General features: G+C 45.0%; 1 protein-coding gene across 1 annotated transcript in view; it reads left to right on the top strand.

Annotated features, from left to right (window-relative positions):
• Positions 1-16,513, top strand: part of LOC126092875 (dachshund homolog 2) — a 982,096-nt gene that overhangs the window by 482,562 nt on the left and 483,021 nt on the right. The window contains exon 5 of the mRNA XM_049908606.1: positions 2,196-2,415. Coding sequence (XP_049764563.1) covers positions 2,196-2,415 — 220 coding nt within the window. The remainder of the gene's footprint in view (positions 1-2,195; positions 2,416-16,513) is intronic.

Raw genomic sequence — 16,513 nt, 5'->3', positions numbered from 1 at the left:
CATACTTTAAGACATATGAGCTATTCGTTCAGTAGAAGAGATATGTCTCACAATAGCGAAGATGAGCAAGTGCATTAGCTCTTTACATATCCACTTCAGATCTCACGTTTACTGGACATTTTTTTCTTGGTTTCGGTCCGTACTACCACCTCTTAAAACATGGAAAGCAAAGAGCCTGCAGTAGAAGAGATTTGTTTCACACTACAGAAGATGAGAAAGTGCTCAAAGCTCTTAAACTGTGACTTTTGGAACCCATGTGTACTAAACTTTTCTACTTCGAAATAGCGTTCCTCACATATGTGCTGAATATTGACCTGTGTATATGTACTGTAAAGGTGTAGTTAGTACTGCCTGAAGTGGTTCCAAAAATATAGATGTGATTGAACACATATTATTCTTACTGCTATTTTTTATGCAATCAGTACTTTGTTTCTTAGTGATGAGTTACCCCAAAAAGAATTTTGACGTTGCTGAGTGGAAATATGAAAAATGTGTTAACAGGTTGTTTCAAGACTAATAATTATACGATGAGCAAAAATACACTACTGGCCATTAAAATTGCTGCATCAAGAAGATGACGAGCTACAGACGCGAAATTTAACCGACAGGAGGGAAGATGCTGTGATATGCAAATGATTAGCTTTTCAGAGCATTCACACAAGGTTCGCGCCGGTGGCGACGCCTACAACGTGCTGACATGAGTAAACTTTCTCATACACAAACAGCAGTTGACCGGCGTTGCCTGGTGAAATTTTATTGTGATGCCTCGTGTAAGGAGGAGAAATACATACCATCACGTTTCCGACTTTGATAAAGGTCGGATTGTAGCCTATCGCGATTGTGGTTTATCGTATCGCGTCATTGCCGCTCGCGTTGATCGAGATCCAATGACTGTTAGCAAAGTATGGAATCGGTGGGTCCACGTGGGTAATACGGAACGCCGTGCTGGATCCCAACGGCATCGTATCGCTAGCAGTCTAAATGACAGGCATCTTATCCGCATGGTTGTAACGGATCGTGCAGCCACGTCTCGATCCCTGGGTCAACAGATGAGGACGTTTGCAAGACAACAACCATCTGCACAAACAGTTCGACGACGTTTGCAGCTGCATGGACTATAAGCTCGGAGAACATGGCTGCGGTTACCCTTGACGCTGCATCACAGATAGGAGCGTCTGCGATGGTGTATTCAACGACGAACCTGGGTGCACGAATGGCAAAACGTCATTTTTTCGGATGAATCCAGGTTCTGTGTACAGCATCATGATGGTCGCATCCGTGTTTGGCGACATCGCGGTGAACGCACATTGGAAGCGTGTATTCGTCGTCGCCATACTGACGTATCACCCGGCGTGATAGTATGGGGTGCTACTGGTTACGCGTCTCGGTCACCTCTTGTTCGCATTGACGGATCTTTGAACAGTGGACGTTACATTTCAGATGTCTTACGACCGGTGGCTGTACGCTTCATTCGCTCCCTGCGGAACCCTACATTTCAGCAGGTTAATGCACGACCGCATGTTGCAGGTCCTGTACGGGCCTTTCTGGATGCAGAAAATGTTCGACTGCCGCCCTGGCCAGCACATTCTCCAGATCTCTCACCAACTGAAAACGTCTGGTCAATGGTGGCCGAGCAACTGGCTCGTCACAACACGCCAGTCATTACTCTTGATGAACTGTGGTATCGTTTTGAAGCTGCATGGGCAGCTGAACCTGTGCACGCCATCCAAGCTCTGATTGACTCAATGCCCAGGCGTATCAAGGCCGTTTGAAGCTGCTTGGGCAGCTGAACCTGTACACGCCATCCAAGCTCTGATTGACTCAATGCCCAGGCGTATCAAGGCCGTTATTACGGCCAGAGGTGGTTGTTCTGGGTACTGATTTCTCAGGACCTATTCACCCAAATTGCGTGAAAATGTGATCACACGTCAGTTCTAGTATAATATATTTGTCTAATGAATACCCGTTTATCATCTGCATTTCTTCTTGGTGTAGCAATTTTAACGGTCAGTAGTGTAGCTGAACTAAATTATTAGAGCTCGTCGGTAACATTTTTTTCCAGCTTAACATTTCATCGGTATGTACACCCAAATACTTGGGGCTTTCTAGCCTTGTGTGTGTTTTGTGAACCTTACCAGCGCCTTCTGCCGGAGAGCCACTCGCTGACCGCCTGGTGTTTCTGTGTGCACGCGCAGAGCCGCCGCGCATGGAGAAGTCTCCGCTGCTGGCCAACGGGTACAACCAGCCGCCGACGCACCTCAACCACATGCAGTTCCTGCCGCTCAACCACCACCCCGCGGCGGCGCACACCGCCATCCTGTCGCCTGCGGGGCTGCCGCACCACGGCATGCAGCGCGCCGACGGCTCCATCATCAAGGGCCAGCCCGCCATGCCCGGCATGGAGGCCATCGCCAGGTCAGTACGCCATCCCTGAGCCACTGTCTACTCGTGCGACTGGTTTCGAACATTGTACCTCATCATCGGGCAGTAATCGCGTGCACTTTTTTGTCCCTTCTTCTCTCTCCGCAAGCTCTCCAAGTTTTTAACAGTTGTTACAGGTGCCTAGTGTGAGCGCCTTTAGTGGTGTATGAAACGTCAGTAAGTGCGTACAATTCGTTGAAGTGAACGAACTGCCTCGAAAGGCGCTAAGCTGCCCGCGTCGGAAGTCTGTTGGTTGGGTTGCCTATCTGCATGCGAGTACTAATTCGATGCGACAGAACGGCGCGATGATTTCTCTACATGTCTCGCCCCTTAATGCAGCTGCACCACAGTGCGTATTACGTATTGAGACCTGGAGAGATGCACTATCCACTGATATGTGTCATTTTTAAGGTTCCGTACCTCAACTGGTAATGGAAATGAGCGTTTGGCCTCATTGGCCTGGAGGCCCCTCTCGGGCCAGGTCCGGCCGCCTTGGTGCAGGTCTTATTACATTCGACGCCACATTGGGCGACCTGCGCGCCGGATTGGGATGAAATGATGATGAAGACGGCACAACACCCAGTCCCTGAGCGGATAAAATCCCCGACCCAGCTGGGAATCGAACCCGGGCCCGTAGGACGGCAATCCGTCACGCTGACCACTCAGCTATCGGGGCAGACGCCTGAACTGTTGAAAACGGAGCTTGTACAGGATCACATTGTTGTCTGTCTGTCTAACTGTTAAAACACTTTTTCTCGGGAACGGGTAGTCGTTTCAAGTTGAAATTTGTGTCACATACTAAGGGATACTTTTACTTGGCGGTGTAAAAAACTGAAGTTTCTAAGTTATTGGAATCAATAGATAAGGCCATTCGCGTAACATATTTTGATGCGAACTCAGTCATCAACACCTGTAGGGTAAATCGCTTTGACCTAGAATCATAAAATTTGGCAAGAAGGAATGTTTCACTGACCAAGTAAACGAAAAGTCGGAAAACTGGTAAATTGTAATTGTCTCACACGTAAAGAAAAATGTTGTCTTATGTTATCTGACCGTCTGTCTGTCCACCCGTCTTTTAAGACGCGTTTTGTTTCTGGAACCGGTAGATGTATCAAGTTGAAATCTACGTCACATAGTAAGTTCTAATGGTCCCTTGGAGATGTAGTAAATGTAAGGTTCTAAGTTAATGCAATAAAAAGATATGGCGATTTATATAACATATTTTGATACTCGCAAACTCACTTATGAAAATCTATAGCGTACTTTCCGTCGACCAAAACTCATGAAATTCAGGAGGAAACACAGATTTACGGTACAAGTAAAGAAAAAAGGAAAATTCCGAACATTGCAAATTTGTATCACACAAAAACTATTTCTATTGTCACTTTTTATCTGACATCAGTCTTAAAATTAAAACATTACCGAAAGTCTTGGAATGCCCAGGACCGATATCTAGCCAGTGTAAATGTCGACAACAGGCAAGATTCGTCGAAATTTTCGATTGCCAGGGTGGATGAACTATCTATAAACGTAGTTAAGTTTGTCCGGAACGCCTGGTGAGTGAGTCCTAATCGCACTTATCTGGAATGTACGTCTTGTAGTTTCCTCGCAGTCTTCTTCTAAAGCCCCAGAAGTACTTATGAATAACCTTGTTTTAATACTGTGTGTGGCACTGGGACTCGAACTCGGAACCTTTAGTTTAGCGGGCAGTGTCCATGACCTGCCCTCACTTCGTGCCTGAGCAACTCGGTCTTGTAAGAGCAATGCCAGTGAAAAGCAAAGTTTGAATCCCACTCTGGCAGGCATGTTTAATCTGTCACGAAGTTTGAAAACAGCGCTCATTCCGTTCCAGAGTGTAAGCTTCATTGTTTGTAAGAGCTCTAAAACACAGTAAAAAGTAGCCCCGAGATCGAAGATTAAATACAACCCGAGTTTAGGCTCAGGACCATGGTACAGCCGCTGGTTGATAAAATATAATAATACATTATCAACAACCGTTATAGTTGCGTTGTTTTATCAGGCTAGTGAAGCAATATCAAAATAACGGCTGTTGGTACTGTATCATTACATAGCCCGAAGATTGGTTTCATTACATAGCCCGAAGATTGGTTTGAACGCCACCACACTTTGCTACACCTGGTCCTCTTGTAGGCAGTATGCCGCTGCCTTCTTCCGATCTTTCAATTGACTTACCTAGCCAGTTTAATGTGGGCTCCGAACTGTGGTCCAGGTTGACATGCTTCACATACGGTATATCTGTCATTGCTGGACGTGAAAAAGGTGATAAGTAACAGTTACAAATATTCTGATTCAAAACTTCCCCTTCAAAAATAAACCTGTTCAGCTTAGAGTCATTTAAAGAAACGCAGGACAGACTTGTGCAAGTTAACTAAGAACAACAATTACTACCTGATGATGGAATACATTCTTCGAAACTGAAATAATATCTACAAAACATCATAGTCACAGCCATAGGTTTCAAAAAATTTGTAAATTTATCGAGGTTCCAAGCAGGTCAGTTCGTCGAAATGGTGCAGTGTTTCGATGAGTGTCAATCACTCCTATCATCATCTGGTCTACGTGCTATGAGTGACACACGTACAGTTGTCGCGCTATTTTACTAAACTAACACAGCTGCGAATCCAAAACATTTTAGTTTGGTCAGTTCGCCGGAAAAGACAAAAAAGTCGTGTAAAATATACTAATGTTGACGCAGAAGTTCACAGAATTTCTCGACTTCAGCTGCTGCTCTCGGACAGACACAAGACAGCAACAAACAGGAAACTGTATCCGCAACAGTTACCTTCGATAACAGAAATTGTTTTCCTCATGCACATCAACAGTAAGTAGTTTTACCTGCTCCAACGTATATATGAAGACAGCGATGTCTTTGATTGTGTAATCGAATAAATGGTGATGTTTCTACCCTCAGACTCACTACATTTCGTTGCCTACATTACTGAGCGTTGCGCATTTTGTGGGTATGCCGTCGTCAGTAGGTGGGCTTTTAAATCAAATTTTGTTCACACTTTAGAGCTGTTTCGGTTGCTGCACGTAACTGTGGTTGTGAAAAAGACTTGGTGAGGATGACTAGTAAAAATATTGCATTTAAAGAAAAGAAAAAAAAACTAAAGAAATAAGAAACTAAATACCTGTTCACCACCAACATGTGAATAAAAGTTTGGTATTAAAGACACCTGATGACGAAATCCTGTCTTCAAATGCATAGTGTTTGATAAAGCAGTCGAAATAAACTCAAAATAGTGGCTGCACCTTAGAAAATATAATCAACTAGCGATAAACAGTATACCCTCCTTGGATAACGACGTATTGCGTGTATGAATTTGTGTCGCACTATTTAAGGTTATTAAAACTACTCTACATCCCCACTGCAGTGATGACATGAATCACAGCTGAACTCGGCGTCTCACGCAGGAGAGAGTTGAAGTCGGTTCGCCGTAACCTCTCTGTACAGTTTGCCTCGACAGATTTTCTGTTAAAATATAGAGACGAGATGGCTTAGCAGGATAGTAATTGCATAGTAACTAGCCAGCGCACTTCCGCTGTTATATTCAGGCATTCTCATATGCAACGTAAACATCTCGCATGGAGAAACAGAGCACATAACGAAAACGAATCTTAAGAGTAAAGTTACAGATCGTAAGAGTTTTTCACAGCTGTTTGTGGTAACCGACGTGAAAGGTACTAGAACGTTATCTCAGCAGTAAACACAACAGAATGCGTGGCCAGTCTCATTCTATCATTGGTTGTTGTTCTGATAAAAACTGTCAGTCACATTGTTCGTCTGAATCATATGTAGATATGTTGAGAAGTTTCTCATGCCTCAATGTTTCTATCACGTTACGATGGGCCGAAGATGGTGACATGCTAACCATTAAGTTACGGAGGCAGATAGGACCGTGATAATCCCAGAATAGTCGCAGTTTCAACTATAATAGATCGTGTGTCATGAAAATTCAGAATATTTTAATCTACTGCATATAATTATGTAGCACGTTGTGCGTCATGAAATAGCTGCACCATAGATTTAAAAAAATCTTCGCATCACACACGTCGTTCGAATTTCGTGCTTGAAAAAGTGCATGCGGGGCCCATGACACCGGGTGTGCTACTCCTAACATTAGCGACCGCAAGGGACCTCCTTTAAGTGAGGCACGAACTGTCTGCGATGCAGAAAAATCTGTCGCCAAAGTATCGCCAAGCTGGAAAATTGTATTACGCTTAAACAACACACAATAATCTTATAGAAGGGATGTGCCAGATTTCGGTTTTCCTGGGGAGAGGAAGAAGCCCCGGAGAATAGCTCCCTTAAACCGCTGAGCACACAGTTGAATCAATAGGGCTTCACGGTAAGGGCCACGCGCCTTCTCTGCCATTGTTACGTAATTGACGAAGAAAAGGAATGAAGTCTCCAGCACAGACGAGAAGAATTTTCTGCCAAGGTACGACAGAAAATTAATCTACGCTATCTAGCGAAGCAGTGATTGGTTGAGAGCGTTCGGCCGTTATTTTGAAGTAGACATTGAACTTTGGCGTAAGGGAGAGCCCATTTAGTGAATACAAGATTGGGTAATGATGGTGCTGTTGAGAGCTTATGCCCCGAGCACAGTTTAAAAAAGAAGAGAAGCCCTGAGCAGCATCCATTTTTCAGTAAGTTGGCACGAGAGTGGAAAACTGTTAGTGGGAAACCGCTAGTTTGAGAACCCAGCTCAATTTTTTCCTCGAAAATATTTTCTAATTCGCACAGAAATACGTTCGGTAAGTTCGATTGACTCGATTACCTCACTCGCTAAAATAAAACCAAATAACGACAGGAACTGTTCGTGTAAGAGGATTAAGGGTTCTTTACGTAATCTTGCCATCCTGAATGTTCCTTAAGTAATTCCACAAATAAAAAAGATGCTCTGTGGAAATCTGCTCCAAAATATTTAGATTCCAACCCTTATCAAGAAACTTAATCAACAGCTAATGGAAATTACGGAAGCCAGAATAGGAAACAAAAACATGTGGAAGAACCTCTAAATCATTCCTAATGTTCTTAATCCATGTTAACAGCTCCTTTCCTCTTCGAGAAATGGGTGAATATTTTGTTTGGTTAGTCTGTGTTTCGTTCATTCGGTATAGATGACCAAGAAACGTGAGCCACCTGCTAGCCATTGCCTCCGAAATTCTTTCCAGTTTCTGATAGACTTGCTTTGTACTTTCCATACGTCTCCAGCTCTAAACTTCTCCTCCCATTTGTCTTAAATCGTCCTTACAGTACGTATGGCTTTTTCAGGTTATGACTTACCGTGAGGCATTTACCGGCGTAAAGATATTCTCCCACGGTTCAAACAGAAATGTCCTTATTTGTACTCGTTCAATACCTCCTGTTAATTATATCTGGTGCAACCCTCCCCCCCCCCCCCACCCCTCACTCACACACACACACACACACACACACACACACTTGAGTAATTTTTAGGATGAGTGTTTTTAATAGTGCTTTTCCTTTGTCGACTTGTTAGATTTTGCCAGTATCGCCCCAAGAAATCGAAGTCTGTCACCTGTTTTAGCCTGTCATTCTATTTCATATTCCCACCGAGATATTTCTATGAGTCGACCATTTCCAGTTGTGACTCATTGATATACTACTTTTTAGAGTCTTATTATGTGAACAATTTTATGTTTCGTAACGTTTAAAGCAATTTACTAATGTTTGCACCACTATGAAATCTTATCAAAATCTGACTGAATATTCGTGCAGCATTTTTCAGACCAATATGGGCACCACCTGCAAGAATTCCATTATTCTTAACACGGTCTTCCAACTCATTCATATTTAAAATTACACTGGGGAGCACCTGAAGCTACTATTTCATCAGTCGATTTATTATAATATTTATTTATGTATTCTTTCGGCATTTGCAGAGGCGATCACCACATAATGTATTAACTACATAATTCTTATAGCTCTGTACTGAGTTGCAGTATTCTTTACATATATGCTCTTATCACGCTAGTCCACCACCTTCAGTGTGGATGCACAATTACGTTAGACCTCCTGCGGGAATCTCAAAAGTAGCGAGCATGGAGGACACGGACGGAGACTGTGAAAAGCGGGTCTAGATGCGAATGTGGTTCCGCTGGGGGGCGTGGCGAGCCGAGATAGTCCGCGCAAGGACGGAAAACGGTGGGTGCGAGTGGGACAGCGGTTAACGCACCTGCCTCGTAAGCAGGAGATCCCGGGTTCGAATGTCGGTCCAGCACATATTTTTACTCGCCACTGCTGATTCCTCATTAAGGTCCGATGTAGCTGATATCAACAGTTGTTTCCTTTCCTTTCTCCCTTCTACACCTTCAATTTGCATAATTAAACATATTATTTAGCCACTCTGTGGCCGAGTCAGAGAGTCTGTTTATGTCCTCCAGTACACTCCCCTTAGCTGTGTGCTTCACTGACAGAGTATGGTCCATTGACTGGATATCCTCGTACTCGTATTCAAGACTGCCTGATAGGTCCCACTTCTTTAACTCTACCAGCACTAGTTGTGACACGCATCTTCTTGTTGGGGTCGTGATATGTCGGTGACTTTACATCGAATGTAATACGCTGCCCCCTTCCACCGCAGAAATCCTCAAGCAAGTCACAGTATTGCTGTTCCAAGTTACGACATCGAAGGGCCTCGTTTAAGTGACTAACCTGCACGGAGTTGACAGTAGTTACCGTTGTCAAGGACAGGAATGCAGCTCATGTGGCGGTCGAGCCGTCAGTAGCGGGAGAGTCGACAGGTGTTCGGAGTCGGTGAGACCCCGTGGTCCTACCGGGTCAGAGGTCGCGACCCACTGCTACGACACCCGGGCAGACATCGCTCTACCGCCCTGAGGCGCCAGTCGTACGGCTTTAAGCTCGCAAATCCACTTAGCCCGCTTCCAGCAGACACTCGACAAAATTCTTTTGGCCTCCCCTGCCCCCCTCCACCATCTTAACTCAGTTAGACAATCGGCGTAGCCGGCGACGAGGACTCTTCCCGTGTCTACCTTTTCGCTCCCTCGCTGCTCGCGCCTCTTATCCAATTTCCGGGGTGCTGGCAGCTTTCCTCTGGACGCTCGTCCTCCTAATGCTATCAAGTTACCGTCGCGAGCTTCCGCTTCGGTATATCTGAGTCTGCTGTCACCCTCTCCATGTGATTCACTGGAAACGGCACTTGGAAAAAAGAGCTCCAGTTTCGTGGTCTGCATAGTAATACAGAAATCGTCCTTAATGAAGTTCCTGCTGTTACTGAAATCTCTTATTTTCTGTTCTTTCCCTTTTGCCTTCTTCGTTGATGTCTGTCAGTGTTATCAAGGTGAACATTTCTTAAGTAACGTAACTGCAGCCAGCCACACTTTTTGAATGAACAGTTTATTTCATCGTCAAGTGTTTCAGACCTAGACCAGTCGTCTGAGGGCAGCGAGGACTTCTCATAGAGGTCTGATTCATGTATATGTGACATACCTAACCGTGAGACGGACTGAGCTGCAAGTGACATACCAGTATTGTACGAGAAATCCTTGATGGCCTCTGATAATGGGCCTAGACTCGAAACTCATTACAGTGAAATAAATCGTTATTTCAAAAATTGTGGCTGTTTGGAGTTTTCTCTCTCGGCACAACTGCCGAAAACAATCGGGCTGTTCAGATGCCATCGTGGATAAAAAAAATATCCACTTTTTTTCATTCAACGCTTTTCCGTCGTTCCAGATAGAGGAGTTATTAGTTCAGGCAACATTTCGTATTATACTTGCAAACTGTTATTGTTTTTTGCAAGAATTACGTGCTTATTTTCAAATTGCTAGTATTGAAACTCACGAGTTATTTTGAAATTGAGCTGAAAAGTACTTTAATCGGAGATGATCCTTGGTGTACACAGAATTTTAATGTTACGTACTGAATTATGTTGAAATTGCTGCTTATCTAACTGTTCATCAAATAGAGGTTCTTCGCTGTGTTTTTCCGTTGCTCTGGATCATGTTAGGAACGAACTTGGAAAACCATTCGCCACTTAGTGATTCCTATGAGATTATTCGTCATGCATTAGTAGCTAGTAAAGTGACGATGGAAGTTCCACAGTTATAGTCCATGCAAATTGAGCTTCTTTCACACTTTATTGTCCATCTGAGCGAATGTTATATTGCATTTGACCGAGACGTCGACAAAATATTAACCAGTAATCTTCCTTCTTAGAATCTTATTGGTGCCTCCCCATTTCTCGGTAACCAAACTTACTATACAAAATTCGATTAGATGAAGGTGTGATAGGCGATCGACTCTCAAAAATGGAGAGTGCATATGGTTTTAATAAAAACTTTTACACCAGACGGTGCATGTCCTGGCATTCCAAAATAAGGCACTGTAACACTGTGCTCAAAACAGAATGCCTGTACGCTAGTGAATGCCTGTCGATGAACAATAGACTAGCGAAGGAGATCCCGGAAAGGAGAAACATACAGAAGATCGCGGGTGCGATCCACACGGAGCCCTTCTGGAAACTTCGGAGCAACAAAGAAATCCACCAGAATGTTCGGAGAACTCGGAGACCACGAAGAAAAAGAAGGCTGATATTTCGTGGACATTTGTTGGGAGTGGATAGACTAACTAAACAAATATTGCATTACCTCTGGAACAAGAAGACCACGACAACGTGGATTAAAGAACCTCAGAAAGATCTTCAAAGGTCCAACACCCCGTAAGGGTTTCGAAGCTGACAACAAAGTCTGGAAGGGTTTCAAATCGAAAGAGAAACTAGAGACCGGAAGGAAATGAACGGAAGAACAAAAGCAACAGGAAAGCTACCTTACGAAGGAGTATTGGAGACAGTGGGAGTTCCTGATAAAGAGGACAAAATGAAGTCGTTGGGTGATGCATACGTTAAGAGCTATGAACACTTCGTCATCTTCGATACTGTGAAACAAATCTTTTCTGCTGAAAGCTCTTTGCTTTCCATGTTTTGTGAGGAACCATAACAAAAAAAAAGTTCAGTAAACATTGGTTCTATAAGAAAAACCTCCAGAGTTAATCGCACTTCTTCAGAAAATGTACGTGTTCGACAGTAGCGAAGATGAACAAGTCCTCATAGCTCCTAAGGTATCAATTTTAGAGCCCATGTTTTCTACACTTACATGCTTCGAATACTAGTTCCTGTCATACCCCTGCATCTGGGCACCCCCTGCATAAGTGAAAAGCAACCACAGGTCTCGTGGTTTCGTACAGTAAGGAGCGAGACGTCTAACGTCGTTTCTACGAGGAATGAATACATGATCCATCAGATCGGAACTCGCTAGAATACCCAGCGCATGAAGTATGCGTTTTCAGCAAAAGATCTAGAGGAGCAGCAGCTGTGTCTTTCTTCAGAGAACAGGCTCATTTTTTCACGTGCGTACCATCAGCCGCGTTATGACAAAGCGCGTTGTTAACAGAAGAAGAAAGAAAGAAAAAAATTCGTAGAGTCGCTGAGCGAGCTGTTGTCTGGGGCGTCGCAGAGGCTGACTGGCTGATTCTGTTTACCGGAGGAGGTAGCGGCGGAAAGGCCGGCGTCTGATGAAGTGAGATTAACGCAACGGCCCCGAGCGCGCGTCTCGCATAGAAAGGCGCCAACCTCCCAGCTGGGGCGTTCTTCACGACTCGTCCGATTATGATTTATCTCGCGCGAGCGGCGAAAATACTCCGGCAGCGCGGAGGCGGAAAGAGTCGAACGTCTCCCACGAAGGGAATTTTTAGCGGGAAAACGTATTTTCTTTCGTGACGGACGGGATTGTCTCGGAGACTAGCAAAAAGCTAAAGCAACGGTCTCGCTGATGAACGGCCACAAAAGATGTCAAGTGTGTTGTGTGAGCAGCACGTAGAATCTGGAACCCGTTTCTCGAACACAGGGGCCATTAATTGTAAATTAATTGTTCGTACAGTACTGTGACCTCATAGCTAATCGCTGCCGACATCTCTGGCAAAATATTCTAGGTTGCCAAATAGCTTTAGTTCGGTGGGCGATTCTGAGATCGAACGTTTCCACTGACCACGACGTCAGATATAGAAACGGGCTTATCCAAAATGAGATTTTCACTCTGCAGCGGAGTGTGCGTTGATATGAAACTTCCTGGCAGATTAAAACTGTGTGCCAGACCGAGTCTCGAACTCGGGACCTTTGCCTTTCGCGGGCAAGTGCTCTATCAACTGAGCTACCCACCACGACTCAAGGAGAAGGTAGGAGACGAGGTACTGGCAGAAGTAAAGCTGTGAGGACGGGGCGGAGTCGTGGTTGGGTAGCTCAGTTAGTAGAGCACTTGCCCGCGAAAGGCAAAGGTCACGAGTTCGAGTCTCGGTCCGGCACACAGTTTTAATCTGCCAGCAAGTTTCAGGCTTATCCACTTTTACTGAGCCTATCTCTACAGCATTCTAGCAGCCTCCCGTGTACATAGGCGTTCCGATTGCCGTTTGACCGCATGGGTAATATTACACTAGTGTGGAGTATAACCGTTATGAACGTGAAACGGCAGAAAAACCAGTTTGTTGAATTTTCTAGATTTTCAGCAAAATATTTCCCGCGCTACGTGGCTGTCAATTTCACTTGTACGGTAGATACGACCCTGCTGCTCAAGGGATCTCTGTCACTGAACAACTACATAGGTAAAAGTGGAATGGGAAATTTATTACGTATACTGACAGAGCTTGTCTTCCGTGACTTTGTTGGGAAATAGGAGGCACGAAGTGAGAAAAGAGGCACAGAGTGTGAGAACGACATTACAGGTCAGAATGTCGATGGAGCCATCAGGTGTTTAGCTCTTTCTCGTTGGAAAACTTCAGAGATCCTCCAGTCTGATTCAGTCAACCGAGCAGTAACAGCATATTTATCCGTGGCTCTATCTGTAGATCTTTTACGGAATGGGCGAAATAAAACTGGCCCGAAAAGTATTTCATGCACCTTAAGATGGGCAACCCAACGTACATCATCCACACCAGGGAAAAATGATGTATGTGGTAGCCTGTCTTAAGATGAATGAAATATTTTCCGTGCCAGTTTTAGTTTGCTCATCATGCACACATTTATGTACATTTGGGGAAGTGGGACGGCAGAAACAGCACCTCACTTCCGTCACCATCCCCCTCCACCCTCCCTTTGAAATCGACGGTTGATAAGCCGTTGTCAGTGCTCTCTTATATGTAGGGAATACATTCTGATGATAATAAGACGATAGTGATAGCTGTCATTGATAGCTCGGGATAAGTCGCAGAATTGATGCGGCTTATCAACCGATAAGTTTTAACCCAGTGGTACAGTACTTCGATATTGATATTGTAGTGTACCTTATGTGTGTGTGTGTGTGTGTGTGTGTGTGAGAGAGAGAGAGAGAGAGAGAGAGAGAGATTGTGTAAGTGCGCCTGTGTTTGTGTATGTATTTGTATGTGCGTGTGTTTGTGTGCAAAGTATTGGAATCGGTTAAAATTTGTCAGGCTTGATTCGTAAGCGACGTCGATGATAACCAAATGAGTACAAATTCGACTTTTGCATACCAGTTGTCGTTACATCATTGGCGCTTCTTCTTACAACCAAGCGAGGTGTAACTTCATTGGCATTAAGGAAGACTGGGATTCAGTTACCTGTCTGCTCATTTGCATATCCTGATTTAGGTTTTCCCAAATCGATTAAGGCAAATACCCTGATGGCTCTTTTCAAATGGACCCGTTCTATTCCTTCCCTTTCTTGTCCGTTCCAAACTAATTTTCCCTTTGTAATGATTTGGTTGGCGTCTCTAATGGCCTTATAGTTGACGGGACAATCTTTCATATCCCTTGCATCTGAGTTGGGTGTTTCACTATTATAAATACAAACGAAGTGGGTGATTAGAGGACACTGGACCAAGAAAACAGTCCTAATAAACATAGGTCAGGAGACCAATGGTTTCCATGATGCAGCCCATTACGACTGAATGCATGAACACCTGCCGGCCGGAGTGGCCGAGCGGTTCTAGGAGCTACAGTCTGGAACCGCGCGACCGCTACGGTCGCAGGTTCGAATCCTGCCTCGGGCATGGATGTATGTGATGTCCTTAGGTTAGTTAGGTTTAAGTAGTTCTAGGGGACTGATGAACTCCGAAGTTAAGTCCCATAGTGCTCAGAGCCATTTGAACGTACATTTACCTCTCTCTACCATCACTGAATGTGTGTAACATCTTCACGGAATCGCCCTCTATGTCGTCAAAGGTGTAATAAGGTGTGAGAGCCGACTCCAAAATGGCGTAATACTGTGACGTCCCCTTAGAAAAATTTATGAATGATTGTGTTGATAAACCCCTTACGTTATCTGATTTTCAAACAGCTGATTAGAACTGAACGTACTCAGACATTTCTCTCTTTACTTATTCTGATCAATACTAAACTGACACACAATATTTTTAGCGCAACGCAATCTGACTTTCATTAATCCCTACAAAAGAATAGCCCTGACTAAAAATAACCTATACCTTTCACAAATCACTTACCTCACAAAAATCTTCGTTACTCGAACTATTGCAATACAGCGAGCGCCACTACAGCCAGCTAAATAAAAGATTCAAACTACTGAAGGTACTAACTACTGATAGGCATAGTTAGCAAATGAAAGATTTTGATAGAGAACAAACAATGTATTTACCTTAATAGTGTTCAAAAATCATAATATATATATATATATATCAGTTCACGACATCCAGTCTTACAAATTTACTGACTCTGATGGACACACGTCCAGATCATCCACTCTCAAAACTCCGCCACCTCACTCCCCATATCCACCACTGCTGGCGGCTCACCTCCAACTGCCCAACGCTACGCGCTGTTAACACCCAACAGAGCAACACTACAATAGTAAATATTTCAACAATGCCCAACAGCCACAGACTGCAGACAGGACAACCAGTGATTTTCATACAGAGCGCTACGTGGCGTTACCAATAAAAAAAACCTAAACAGCCTACTTACAATAGGGTATTTGCACCTCGTAGACACACAACTAATCGGCAAGTATCGTTGTGTTTGTGTAGTGTCCAACTACGTACAGGATGATGGAAAGTGGGGGGAGGAGGGGAGGGGGAAGGAGGCGAGGAAGGGGAGGTTTGGGGTAAGGAGAGGCGCTGGTCTAAGTGTGTGTGTGTGTGTGTGTGTGTGTGTGTGTGTGTGCGTGCGTGTGCGTGTGCGTCGTGTGGGTGACAGAGATGAATGCGTCGGCTGGCTGCCACCGTGGATTAATCACTGGGGTCAGGGCGCGGCGCGGCTCGGCGCGGGGGCGGCAGCGCCGCTTTCTCACGGATTGCCGCGTTCTGCATGGCGCGTCTCGCTGCCAGCTCCTTCGGCTCCGTCCGCCCCCGCGACGGCAGCCGCAGCATCACCTCCCCCTCCCCGCCCCCGCCATCCCCTCTCCTCCATCCCCCACCCTACCCCTTTACCCCTCCTGTAATCCTTCTTATGAAAGATTTGCATTTTAATTAAAAGCAAAGTGATGAAATGATAATCAACTCGCACACGCGCGGTTCACCCCCTTCTTTTCCTTTGCCGCGAGTTTCTCCTTGTCGGTCTTCGGAGAGAACGGAAGGGATGTTTCGCGGGCACGATCTGCAGCGCCGCGCTGCTGCGGACGTCCCCGTGTTTCCCCACGGCTACCCCTTGCGGCCGAGGGGGTTGCGCGCCGAGAGGGTTGCGGGACGCGTTAACAGCGCCCCGGCCCGGGACGCAGGTAGACAGAATGATATATTCCTTGTCTCTTTGTATACAAACAGAGCCCGTAATATTTACACAGTCAATACTCGGGCATCCTCCCCAATCTTCTACGCTCATATAGTCCGAGGAACTGACGGCAAAAGACCAACAAGAATCAATCATCTCTCGTCTCCCTGCCTCATCTCCTCCACTCCTCAGCCGCACCTTCATTACGCCACTCCATTTTTCATTCGTTCTTCCTCCTGAGAGAGTTTTCTTTCGTCCTTTTTTATTCATTCCACGGACGAGCAGCTAATCAAAAAAGTAACCCTCGCGGTCTGTAGCGCCTGTGACAAGAAAAGAGATGCGGAAAGGAGCCGAGAA

This window comes from Schistocerca cancellata, chromosome 7, assembly GCF_023864275.1.
Source record: "Schistocerca cancellata isolate TAMUIC-IGC-003103 chromosome 7, iqSchCanc2.1, whole genome shotgun sequence".
NCBI lineage: Eukaryota > Metazoa > Arthropoda > Insecta > Orthoptera > Acrididae > Schistocerca > Schistocerca cancellata.
Note: the sequence above shows the minus strand (reverse complement) of the source record. Positions and strands in the feature narration are given on the sequence as shown.